At 41.8% G+C, this 12,466-nt stretch overlaps 2 protein-coding genes across 3 annotated transcripts in view; one reads left to right on the forward strand and one right to left on the reverse strand.

Annotated features, from left to right (window-relative positions):
• Positions 1-2,473: 2,473 nt before the first annotated feature.
• exosc3 (exosome component 3) lies at positions 2,474-7,770 on the forward strand. 2 transcript variants are annotated; one of them, XM_015371512.1, is made up of 4 exons: positions 2,474-2,759; positions 5,949-6,098; positions 6,245-6,396; positions 6,849-7,770. In XM_015371512.1, the coding sequence occupies exons 1-4, from the start codon at positions 2,535-2,537 to the stop codon at positions 7,054-7,056; spliced, it is 735 nt and encodes a 244-aa protein (XP_015226998.1). In that variant the 5' UTR covers positions 2,474-2,534; the 3' UTR covers positions 7,057-7,770. The 2 variants fall into 2 exon arrangements, with proteins under 2 accessions (XP_015226998.1, XP_015226997.1); XM_015371511.1 differs by lacking the exon at positions 2,474-2,759 and adding an exon at positions 4,280-4,555 and having other exon boundaries at positions 6,849-7,767.
• Positions 7,771-8,009: 239 nt separating this feature from the next.
• b4galt1 (UDP-Gal:betaGlcNAc beta 1,4- galactosyltransferase, polypeptide 1) overlaps positions 8,010-12,466 on the reverse strand; it is a 20,473-nt gene continuing 16,016 nt past the window's right edge. The window contains exons 4-6 of the mRNA XM_015371510.1: positions 10,887-11,009; positions 9,485-9,589; positions 8,010-9,293 (exon numbers count right to left, since the gene is read on the reverse strand). Coding sequence (XP_015226996.1) covers positions 9,164-9,293; positions 9,485-9,589; positions 10,887-11,009 — 358 coding nt within the window. The 3' untranslated portion in view covers positions 8,010-9,163. The remainder of the gene's footprint in view (positions 9,294-9,484; positions 9,590-10,886; positions 11,010-12,466) is intronic.

Consider the following 12,466-nt stretch of genomic DNA (forward strand, 5'->3'; position numbering starts at 1 on the left):
GATAATATAGAGATATGTCTGCAGCTCCCCCAAGTGGCAAAAGTTTGCTCAATTACTGATGGAGGAAATGAGGGATTTAATTGAAATGGGGAAATAAGAGGTGCTTTACATGACTCCAGTTTTTTTAATGAACTTGACAAAGACATTATCTAAATGGCATCCCATTTAGATAATCAATTTATTTAATCAGGTAAAAAAAAAATAAAATCTCTTTTTCAAGAGTGGCCAGGAAAAACAAGAGAACGCAGAGGAACAGAGTCAGATGAGGCCTCCTCCACTGGCATGCAGACTGGCTTGGTATTAGTGATAAACCAAAATGACTTTGTGTTGATATTTACAGACCAATAATAGTAAAAAAATGGTAGATCAAGGCATCCCAAATCCTATATTTTTGATAAAAAAAACATTTGTTTTCTTTCCTTTTTTTTTTTTGCATTCTGTAAGCCGTTTGGTTTTATAGTAACTGAGATTGAGCTATCAAGTGGATGGAAAATATTTTTGTAATAAACTCCAGAATATATTAAAGGAGCACTTTAATTATGATCAGATCGGCAGGCAAGAAAATTGATAGTCCGGGTCAGACTTAAAAAGATTTGAAGCTTTTTAAATGCATAAAATCCTAAACATTGAAAAAATTCCTGTACCAGAATATTAGCCCAGCATTTTCCACTTACATTTACATCACCCTTAGAAATGCTTAATTCTCTTTAAGAAAAAGCATTAAAAATAATTTTCATATTTAATTAAATATACTTTAAACAGTATTATTCCTTTTTTAAACACGGATAAATATGTTTACCTGTGTGACTTCATTAAAATGGCATCTCTTATAGTATACCTGTCTTTAATTTTTAAGTATGTTTTTCAATGAACTGAACAAGACACCAAACACAATCAACAATACTAATAGTACTAACTAGTAATTTAAGCAGTTTGATTAGATTCAGAAGTCTAATTTTTTTTTTTACATACCAAGTTCAAATTATACAAACCAAAAAGGTTTCAAATTAAAGTAAAGTAATATTGCATGTTCACTTATATGTCATTCAATAGAAATAGCACATTTTGAGTCTTTAACGTGCTTTTTATCAACTGGGTCACTAAACTGCATATTTAAACAGCTTCACATATACATTGAAATGCATTCTTTAATGCAGTATAAAAACCTTAGATAAATTGTTTCTTTTTATGAGAAATTGTTAACTTTTTTTTTTTTCATTTGACCCCCCTCTTTTGTGGTGTCCATAAGGAGGTTTACTTTGAAAATACAAAAAAAAAAAACAACCCTCAACCCGGTTGCACAAATGATCTCACCCTCAAAAATAAAATGGCATGATCACATCAGGAAGAGACAACACTGAAGTGTTTTGGACAACTGGGCCTAAGAGACAGGCATAATTATACTTTCTTATAAACTTTTATTTTCTTAATTAATAGAGTACTATTTAGAATTTTAATCAGGTATATGCAGAATGATAATGATCATATTACATATGTCAATTTATTGTGCAACACATTTTATAATAATAAACTACCAATATTAGCTTTGGCTTAAAGAAAAGAATTAAACATATATTTCATAACATTCTTAATTGGGTAGTAAAATCCAGGTGCAGGGACGGCACAGGAGAGAGGCCACCGTAGTTTTCACAGTGTTCATCATAATATAGGTAGACATGAGACAGGGAAATGGGAAGGTTGCTAGGAAGAGGAGACAGATCATGGTTTCAAGACTTTGGGGTGAAAAATTGAAGGAATTCTGAGTTTACATTAAAGAGTGACTTCGGTTGTGAAAGCAAAGCACATGTTAGGAGCCTGATCAGTGAGAGATTGCTCCTCCCCAAAGGCAGGATCAACAGACTGCTGAACTCCTTTGTTCCCCAAGCCATCAAGCTGTACAACTCCTCACTTGTGGGCAGGAGGAGGTGATAGGAAGAGGGTCAGCATAACCCCTCCTTGGACATCTTATGCAAAACATTACCTATTGTCACTCATGCAATATTCTTCTCTCTCACTGTGCAATAATAAAGGCCAACTACTGTGTAGCTTGTTTAATTTTCACTTATTATTAAGGTCAGTACATTTCTGCAGTGTAAGTGCAATAACCCAAGTCAACTAGGCTACTTTGTAGTCTTCCCTAAGCTCTCTACTGTGAAGATGTTTTTATATCTAAGGGAAACATATTCCAGGACATTACAACTTTTTTTCTTTATGCTTTTTTGGTACTTTATACACTCTTTCTATATTGTCTGTCGTATTTTTTATCTTTAATGGTATCTTGCTTGAGTCTAAGTCTTAGTCCTAGTTAACATTTTTCTGTTTCGTTTTGTTTTTCCATTAATTTAATTATAGGTCATAGATTGCAAGGTCACAGGCTGACCCATATTCCGGGACAGTAGGTGGCGGTAGTCGCCAACCGCCGTAAAACTCGAAGAAGCTGCGCATGTCTAAAGTCATCCAGGGTGATAGGGGGCGCTGCGGCCGCTCATCAAGTCCCTATCTATTTCCTGTAGAGAAACGCGGTATCTGTGAAGATGTTCTCAGTTTTAAAGGAGCGGGTTGGAGATGTCCTGCTACCTGGAGATGAGTTCTGCTGCGGCCCTCAGGAAACCCTTTCTCTGACTGACAGCGGGAAGCCGGAACGCCTGGTAGCCGGGCCTGGGATACGGCAGAGCGGCGACCGTTTGCTGGTGAGCCGGAGCGGTGTGCTAAGACACAAAGAGCCAAACAAGTTCTGGATCGAGTCACAGCAGAGGAGGGTGAGTCCGGTCCGCTCCGAACTTACAGCCGAACTTTTGTCTAGATCAGTCAAACATAGAAACACGGATCTATGATGCTCTGAAGCTTAATCCTGAAGGAATAAACTCAGTTTAGTGTAAAATCTACTAGAAATCAAACGGATGTTCTGACAGAAACTGAGAATTTAAGTTTTTCTTTTTATGAGCTGTATCTTATAAGTTTATAAAACTTCTAGAACAGGTCGAATAGTTGATATTTCGGAATGAATGCATTTTTAGAATAGATTGTCATGCTGAATAGTTGGGTTTCATTTGTCCAAAGGACATTGTCCAATAAGTCTTACCCTTCATCCAGATGCAGCTCTGTCAACCTACTGCCATCTCGTTCCTAGAGAAGAAGCTTTCTCCTATAATCCTTCTGAACAGTCAGCCTAGTTCAGCCCACCATGACCTTTGACCTGTTNTCTTATAAACTTTTATTTTCTTAATTAATAGAGTACTATTTAGAATTTTAATCAGGTATATGCAGAATGATAATGATCATATTACATATGTCAATTTATTGTGCAACACATTTTATAATAATAAACTACCAATATTAGCTTTGGCTTAAAGAAAAGAATTAAACATATATTTCATAACATTCTTAATTGGGTAGTAAAATCCAGGTGCAGGGACGGCACAGGAGAGAGGCCACCGTAGTTTTCACAGTGTTCATCATAATATAGGTAGACATGAGACAGGGAAATGGGAAGGTTGCTAGGAAGAGGAGACAGATCATGGTTTCAAGACTTTGGGGTGAAAAATTGAAGGAATTCTGAGTTTACATTAAAGAGTGACTTCGGTTGTGAAAGCAAAGCACATGTTAGGAGCCTGATCAGTGAGAGATTGCTCCTCCCCAAAGGCAGGATCAACAGACTGCTGAACTCCTTTGTTCCCCAAGCCATCAAGCTGTACAACTCCTCACTTGTGGGCAGGAGGAGGTGATAGGAAGAGGGTCAGCATAACCCCTCCTTGGACATCTTATGCAAAACATTACCTATTGTCACTCATGCAATATTCTTCTCTCTCACTGTGCAATAATAAAGGCCAACTACTGTGTAGCTTGTTTAATTTTCACTTATTATTAAGGTCAGTACATTTCTGCAGTGTAAGTGCAATAACCCAAGTCAACTAGGCTACTTTGTAGTCTTCCCTAAGCTCTCTACTGTGAAGATGTTTTTATATCTAAGGGAAACATATTCCAGGACATTACAACTTTTTTTCTTTATGCTTTTTTGGTACTTTATACACTCTTTCTATATTGTCTGTCGTATTTTTTATCTTTAATGGTATCTTGCTTGAGTCTAAGTCTTAGTCCTAGTTAACATTTTTCTGTTTCGTTTTGTTTTTCCATTAATTTAATTATAGGTCATAGATTGCAAGGTCACAGGCTGACCCATATTCCGGGACAGTAGGTGGCGGTAGTCGCCAACCGCCGTAAAACTCGAAGAAGCTGCGCATGTCTAAAGTCATCCAGGGTGATAGGGGGCGCTGCGGCCGCTCATCAAGTCCCTATCTATTTCCTGTAGAGAAACGCGGTATCTGTGAAGATGTTCTCAGTTTTAAAGGAGCGGGTTGGAGATGTCCTGCTACCTGGAGATGAGTTCTGCTGCGGCCCTCAGGAAACCCTTTCTCTGACTGACAGCGGGAAGCCGGAACGCCTGGTAGCCGGGCCTGGGATACGGCAGAGCGGCGACCGTTTGCTGGTGAGCCGGAGCGGTGTGCTAAGACACAAAGAGCCAAACAAGTTCTGGATCGAGTCACAGCAGAGGAGGGTGAGTCCGGTCCGCTCCGAACTTACAGCCGAACTTTTGTCTAGATCAGTCAAACATAGAAACACGGATCTATGATGCTCTGAAGCTTAATCCTGAAGGAATAAACTCAGTTTAGTGTAAAATCTACTAGAAATCAAACGGATGTTCTGACAGAAACTGAGAATTTAAGTTTTTCTTTTTATGAGCTGTATCTTATAAGTTTATAAAACTTCTAGAACAGGTCGAATAGTTGATATTTCGGAATGAATGCATTTTTAGAATAGATTGTCATGCTGAATAGTTGGGTTTCATTTGTCCAAAGGACATTGTCCAATAAGTCTTACCCTTCATCCAGATGCAGCTCTGTCAACCTACTGCCATCTCGTTCCTAGAGAAGAAGCTTTCTCCTATAATCCTTCTGAACAGTCAGCCTAGTTCAGCCCACCATGACCTTTGACCTGTTAACTTTAGCCTGTTGGCTCTAAGAGGGAGCTCTTAGGTTATGATCATTATTAGGGACATCCACCCTAATAGACTAGCAGGGATGCTTTCTCTCAGCTGGATGAAGAACTTCAGGGTCTGTTTTCACAGGGAATGCTACGGATTAAAGGGATTTCATTTTAGGAAAATTAATTTTGTGAATTCTACTTCAATCCAGCAAGTTTTTCCCAAAGCACCTTAAGCTAATAAAATGGAAAGATGAGCGTATTGCATACAGAATTGTAGAAAAAAATTTAAAATAAATAATCCAAACAAAATAATGTACAATAATAAACTCTGTATAGGATGTAAAAGAGGTGAGATCTGCTTTATTGTTCATGATGATGTCAGTGTTCATAACCTAAATGGTAATCCACAGATGGCAGCAGGCTTTGGTTCATTAAAACAGAGGAAAAGCCAGCCTCTTGGTACAGTGATCCCAGGACCAGTTTCCCTTTCAGCACTCCTCTGTCTAGTTCAATTTTATCCACCTTTATTTCCTAAATTTTCTGGTGGTTTTGCTTAGAATCAAACAGTTTTATAGAAGCAGCAGGTGAGTCCATGTTGATGCTAAATGGATAAAGTAGTGAAAAGAACAACCTGGAGAGTAAATCGAAGTAATGATGTAGAGATGCTTAAACATTTGGATGCTGTTACAATTTACATTTTTATTATTAAACACATTTTTTAATTCATTCTAAATTCTATAATGAAATAATTTCCATTGATACTAGGAGCATATTTGTGTTTCTGTTTGTTTTGGTTTCTGCTCTGATCACCTGCAGCAGCATTGAGGTCAACCTTACCTTTTCACTAACATTTTATACTTAGACATTATGTTGATACACACCAGGTTGCTGATACCAAACTGCTTCCATTGTTTGGAACCATACCAGATAGTCTCTGAATTTCTCCATCATCGTTCTGTCCTCAGTACGTCCCAGCTAAAGGAGAGACGGTGATTGGCATTGTGACTGCTAAATCTGGAGATGTCTTCAAGGTGGACTTTGGAGGAAGCGAGCAGGCATCTCTGTCCTACCTGGCCTTTGAGGGCGCCACCAAAAGGAACCGACCCAATGTCCAGGTGACACATTTAGATGTGCAGAGTATCTGTTGTCCGACGATCCATAGTTGTTCCTGCGATTGGATCAGGCTGTTTAAAGGCCCATAATTCTACAGAACCTGGCTTTATTTAACCCTGATCGCCCTCGTTTCTCTTTCGGTCCACAGGTGGGCGATCTGGTGTTTGCTCAATTCGTTGTAGCTAATAAGGACATGGAGCCGGAGCTGGTTTGCATCGACGGATCGGGCCGGGCCAACGGGATGGGTGTGTTCGGAGCTGGGGGTCTCCTCATCAAAGTGTCTCTGGGCCTCGTCAGAAGGTAACTCACCCAACAGCTCCTCAGGTGTTCCTCCTCCCAACAGTTACTGGAGCTTCCAGCTGGTTTTGGTCTGAGCCCAGTTCCCAAAAAACTAGGGATGAGGTCAGGGCCGGTCCAGCTGCAGTTTCCACTGCTTCAGGGAGATGGTCAGAAAACCACAAAAAAAAAAAAAAATGCAATCTGGAAGGCATCAGACACCAATAGAAATCTGATTAAAAGAACCAAGCAGTGTTCTGTTAATCCCAAACGGATCAGCAAGCTGGATCCTGCAGCTGCTATATGCTCCACTGATGTGCAGGGTTCTTTTAACAGGGTTTTGATTTGTTTGGTTCTGCTTGATGCTGAATTCATATTAACTCTCTGAACATGCAGCTGGGGGTTTCTGATAAATCACAGTGATCTTCCAAAACTCTGTATTGCGGTCCTGAGAAATTGTTCTCCTGTGTCTGCAGGCTCTTGGCCCCCCACAGCGACCTGCGGGCCGACCTGGAGAAACTGTTCCCCTGCGAGCTGGTGGTGGGGATGAACGGCCGGGTCTGGGTCCGGGCAGCGAGCGTCCAGCAGACTCTGATTGTGGCCAACTTGTTGCAGAGTTGTGACACAATGACGCCGTCACAGAGGCAGCAGCTGTTCAAGCGGGTCCAGCAAGGGGGGCTCTAGACTCAGGAGCTGAGCAGATCTTTATTTTGCTGATTGGTTCCAGAACGAGCTCCAAATGGCTCAGCAGGCAGACGGTCAGCCAATCACAGTCCTGCTAGTGGCTTAAGGTTCAGTGAGTGGATCAGTTATGTTGGGACTAGTTTACTGCTCAGTTAACCCTTCAGGACTGCCTGGATAAAAGGATCGACCAGCTGTCTGATTGGAACCTCACAGCAGGTAACCACCGAACAGTGATCATTGACTCGTCTCTATGGCAACACTGACAGGAACCCTCAGAGGATCTGGTCTCCTGGCAGCATTCCTTTTTCACTGTAAAAATGTTTCTAAATTTGAAAATAAAGTTTCTATTTTGAATTTGGCATCACGGTTTATTTAAACTCACTTTGATGAACAGCCTCTGAGCCTGTAACCATGGAGATGAGCAGCCAGATCTGTGGCGTTCAGAGGCATTTCTGTTTGAGATTTCCCATAGCCGTTTGACATGAGAATCCAAAGGATCAGCTGGTTCTGACTGGGGGGATCAAATTGGATCAGATCTCCCTTTGTTTGTGTGAATGAAATTGGGCGCTGTTCTAGTTGGAATCTGTAAAAGCAGCTTTAATCCATCCGTGGTTCTGCAGCTTGTGTTTGTTTTGGATCTAATTGAATTTTATTTTATCCATTGCTGTTTTTTTTAGACTCAAATGACACACATTGAATAAAATCTTTTTGTTAAATCTTTCCTGGTGTTCATTTCCTTCTAACCATGTTATGTTTTTATTTAATGTTCTGTAAACCTAAAGGAAGAGTTATGTTTTCTGAACAAAGGAACCTGTTTGAGCAGTTCTGCTGCCCTAATCCAGATCAACTAGAAACGCCTAGTTGCAACTTTAGCACCAGAACAGTTCAGGTTTAAGATCGCCACCCGATGTTTTCAGTCTCCGGTTTTTAACTAAAGCTCCCATTCAGGACACTGAAGAAAAACGTATTGATTTCATCTTTTTTTATTAGCAACATACTGGTACCTGGACCAGTTTAACGGGTCGACATGACACCGGTCAGTTTAAGGCACATTACAGGCGATTGTTCCACACAAACAGGAAGAAAAAGCAGTCACGAACACACACCCACAAAGAACTGATCAATCAATTATAAGAGCTGGTCCAGTCCAGCTGTCAGCTGACCCGGTTTAAGGGATCAACGAGGTCTTTGGTACCAACAGCTGCAGGAAGAATCCCTCAGTCAAAATTAATCTTAAATCATTTATGCTCAACATATCTGATCATTTACACAGAGATCCCTAATCAATGGGTCGAGTTCTGGCCCCGATCAGAACTGATTATCAATCACACTAACCAGCAGTTGGAACCCGGTTCTAAACCTAGTCTTGTTTCAATTATCAGATTTTAAATCTGAATCGTTTCGACACCAAGTGGTATCTTCACCTTCAGTAACATGGTGGGACCACAGAAACGGGTTTGGTCCAATTAAAACCACAACTGGTTCTGTTTGGTTGTCACCAGAACCTTACTGGTGCATTCCCCAGGCTAAGCTGAACCATTGTTCGACCTGGTTCCTTTCAGAGCTTCTTTGGTTGTGAATCGGAACCATTAGCATCTCTCACCAAGCAGAACCTCATAAGTTCAACAGCTTTTGGACTTTTCATTTCGTACGATTGAATCACATAAGCTGACTAATCAAATTGTCAGCTTTTAGCCCCGCCTCACAGAAAAAAAACCCAGAAATCCCAAACAGAACCTGCATCGATATTCTCTCATCTGATTAGTAGCTAGAAGCTCCTGCTATGTTCAGAATCAACCCGGCCCAGTCTGTAACATCCCCCTCCCTGTGTGACCCTGCAGGATTTCAGGTTTGTAGAATAAGAGCATTTTTTATAATGTGCTGCAGCAGCGTCTGATTGGCTCCAACCAGAAAGTCCTTAAGGCCTGGCAGAGAAAAATAACATTCAGTTTGTTTGTGCAACAATGAGATGAGTCCAACAGGTCTGGTTCAACAGAACCAGAACCCCTGTTTAAAAGTTTCAAGTGTCATAAACAGCGCATGGTCTTTACTGCATTGGTCCGGCTCCGGTCCGGCTCGTGGCCCGACGGGCCCTCAAGTAGCCCGCTCAGGGCTTTCCCACGTCCACTGTGATCTTAGTGAACAGGTCAAGCTTCTCGACCTGAATCACGTTGTAGGTCAGGGAGTTGATCCCATCTTTGTGCATTGTCTCTCGTGTGTGGGCGATCCGGTCGAACCTGGAACAAGAACAGAACCGCATTAAGCCGTTGGGATCAGCAGGAGAATCCCAGATTGCAAAGGCAACTCCTGACAGAGAGCAAATCTCTACTGCAAGCCCGGTTCTGTGAACCCAATAAACTAAAGAAAAAGGGTTTCAACGTGAAGTTCCATCAGTTTATGGACAAAGAGAACCTGAGAGTGTCTGTACCTCTGAGGGTTTGGCTCGTTCTGCTTGTCCCGGGTGTGTCGGATCATGCGGCATTTTCCGACCTCTCCACTGGGTCTGGAGATGCTCATCCCTTTGGAAGCAAGCCTGGAGAGACAGAATCTGTGACTTAGTAGGAGACTACAGTTTACTAGTCTATAACAATATGTTCACTCCTGGACCGCACCAGAACCAGTCCATTTTATACCATAAAAACTCAATGTTGTGACTTGGCTATGGCTGCAGCCTATAGACCTGCTGTGTCATTGCACTGGTCAGGTGAACTTCAGCTACTGTGCTCTTACATTTGCAATATAACTTATCGTTTTTTCAGGTGATAAAACATTGGGTGTTACCATATTCGGTGACCCTTCACATATTGTGACTCAGGGAGGATCTGCTGAAGATTCTTATCACCAGTCTGCTCTGTACTTAATAACTTTACAGGACAAATACCTGAACCTATTTTACAGTGGATCATAAAAAAAAAACAACTTACATAATCACTTATTTTTTTAAACATTAATCAAAACCAACATTTAATTATCCCAAATAAGACAAGTTATAATTTTATGTAGTGTTTGTTTGGAAAGGTAAGAGAATGTGGCACGTGGTTTAAATTCACCAGACGAGCGCTGTGACACGTGACATCTCCTGGCTGCAGCCAAGCACTCTATGGCTACGTTCACACTGATTGATGCTCAATTCCGATTTTTTTGTACAAATCCAATTTTGTCACGTTGCCGTTCCTATTTCCAAATATATGCGACTTGTATGTGATCTCCTGTGTGAACTGCAGTGATACAACGCAAGTGTCCCGCATGCGCGGTAGAGGACGCAATGACATCACAGGCCTGCGTGCTCTTTTTTTCCAGAAGTAAACATGAATGGTAGCGCCGGCGCGCATCTAGCAATCTTTTCCAACCATAAAAACTCAATCTTTTTAATATGTTTAAACATAAATACTGCTCTCAGCATCATCATCCGCCATAGCTGTTTTTCTTGCCGCTTCTACATAGCAAGACGCATAATAGTGACGTTTATCGGGTATTAATAACATTCAGGTCAGATGAATGCGACCTGGTCGTTCAGACACAGGTCACATTTGAAAAGATCAGATTCAGGACCACATAGCCAAGTGGCCTGGGTCGGATTGGAAAAAATCGGATCTGTGTTGTTCAGACTGCCATGAAAAGATCAGATCCAGGTAGCATATGGGCAAAAAATCGTATTTAGGTCACTTCAGGCTGCTGTGTGAACGTAGCCTTAGATATGACAGATCATCCTCCAAGTAGCAGTAGAACCAACACGGTCACATCAGCCATCCATCGGCTTGGATCAGAACCAGTGGGCTGATCCCTGACAGAGGTGACTGTGTTGAGGACGAGCCCTCAGGTGAGCTTACCTATTATAGATGTCGTCGTCCTCCCCGCCCCAGCCCCAGTAGTTGTTCGGGAACCCATTAATCTTTAGGTACTGCTCTTTGCTCATGGATGAAACGCCTCCAAAGTACTGGTGGTAGGGTAACCTGCAGGAGAACAGAGGATCAGTTTACCTAAGAGCATAACCATGAACCTCTAAGGAGAACCTGTCAGCTATAAAGGATGAAAAGCTGTGGCTCTATCAGATGCAGTTTTTTCCTGAGATCCCTAAAAAAAAAAAAAAAAAAAGGTTACCACGGTGACAGTGAGAGGTGTTCACGGCCCAATCCCAAACCGCCCCCTAACCACTGCCAATCCCAGTGTAGTCTCACTTGCAGCTGTGGAAGGCGCCTTGATTGAAGGTGGGGGATACATAAGAGAATGGGACGGCTTCCTACCTCCAACGCAAAAGGAAAGCAGTCATTGCTATGGCAACACAGTGACACCCCATGGCTGTAGCTCTCTGGCGCAGGTTGACTTAACATTAAACATTTGCCCCTTTCTTAAAGCAAATGTATACGGTCAAACAAAACTACCACTTAAAAAAGGACCTTCCCCTTTGGAATTAATTACTTTTTTTTTTTTCATATACTTCTTTGTGATTTTCTGTCAGTGTGATGTAGATGCAGCAAAGGATCAGCAAGATCCTTTGCTGCATCTGGAGAAAAATGTTTCCTTTGCCAGGCCGCTGTTACACCTGCTGCCAAATTCCTGAAACTGCTGCAGACTCGTTATTTAAGGACTGGACGGTCCACTCTCCCTACCCACTACGTATTTTGGGATGGCACTTACGTGGCGGACCCTCTATGGGAACACCCAAACGGAGGGTTAGTGTTTAGGGGCTGGTTTGGGATTGGGCCATCATGTCTTCAAACTGGACCTGTGTGTAAATGTATTTTAAATGCAAAGGGAGGACACTCCCATTGACATGCATTCATTTTCTACTCCTTCTAAAACCTAAATATAACAACCCTTAACATACCCATTACTGGTACTTTCCCTCACCCAAACCTAAATCACGCCTTAAGGCTGATTTATACCTCAAAACTAGGTCACCTTCATAGTTGTTGCGGTGAACACAGAGATGTCCCCGCCCCCTCTGCAGACGCTCTGCTACACCTCTCCCAAATTGAAGGTGACCGCAGACAGGAGGCCTCCGATTGGTCAAATCTACATCCACTCTACACTATGAGTCTCCTGTTTGGTACCTTACCGGCTTGTTTTGTTTGTATGACCATGCGGAAAACGACTCGTGAAGTTGGACCAGCTAGAAGAGTTTACTGCGCGAGAAAGCTGGGACCTTTTTTTGATCTTGCTCTATTTCGCCCTCATTTCCCTCCGTTGTGGGACAAACTTGCCCCCACTCTGGCCGTATCTAGAACCAGAGTTAGTTTGTGATTTTCCCCTTTTTCTTTGTGGCGTGGAATAAACATAGCGCAGACCACCCTTCAACATTGAGCATAAATCAAAAATGTCTGTGCCATACCTTCGACAAACCCAATGCGACACACTGCTGCTTAACTTAGCCAACTCACTTTTCTAGTAAATTTCACCAAAAATGTCC

This window comes from Cyprinodon variegatus, unplaced genomic scaffold, assembly GCF_000732505.1.
Source record: "Cyprinodon variegatus isolate N-32 unplaced genomic scaffold, C_variegatus-1.0 Scaffold59, whole genome shotgun sequence".
Taxonomy (NCBI): Eukaryota; Metazoa; Chordata; class Actinopteri; order Cyprinodontiformes; family Cyprinodontidae; genus Cyprinodon; species Cyprinodon variegatus.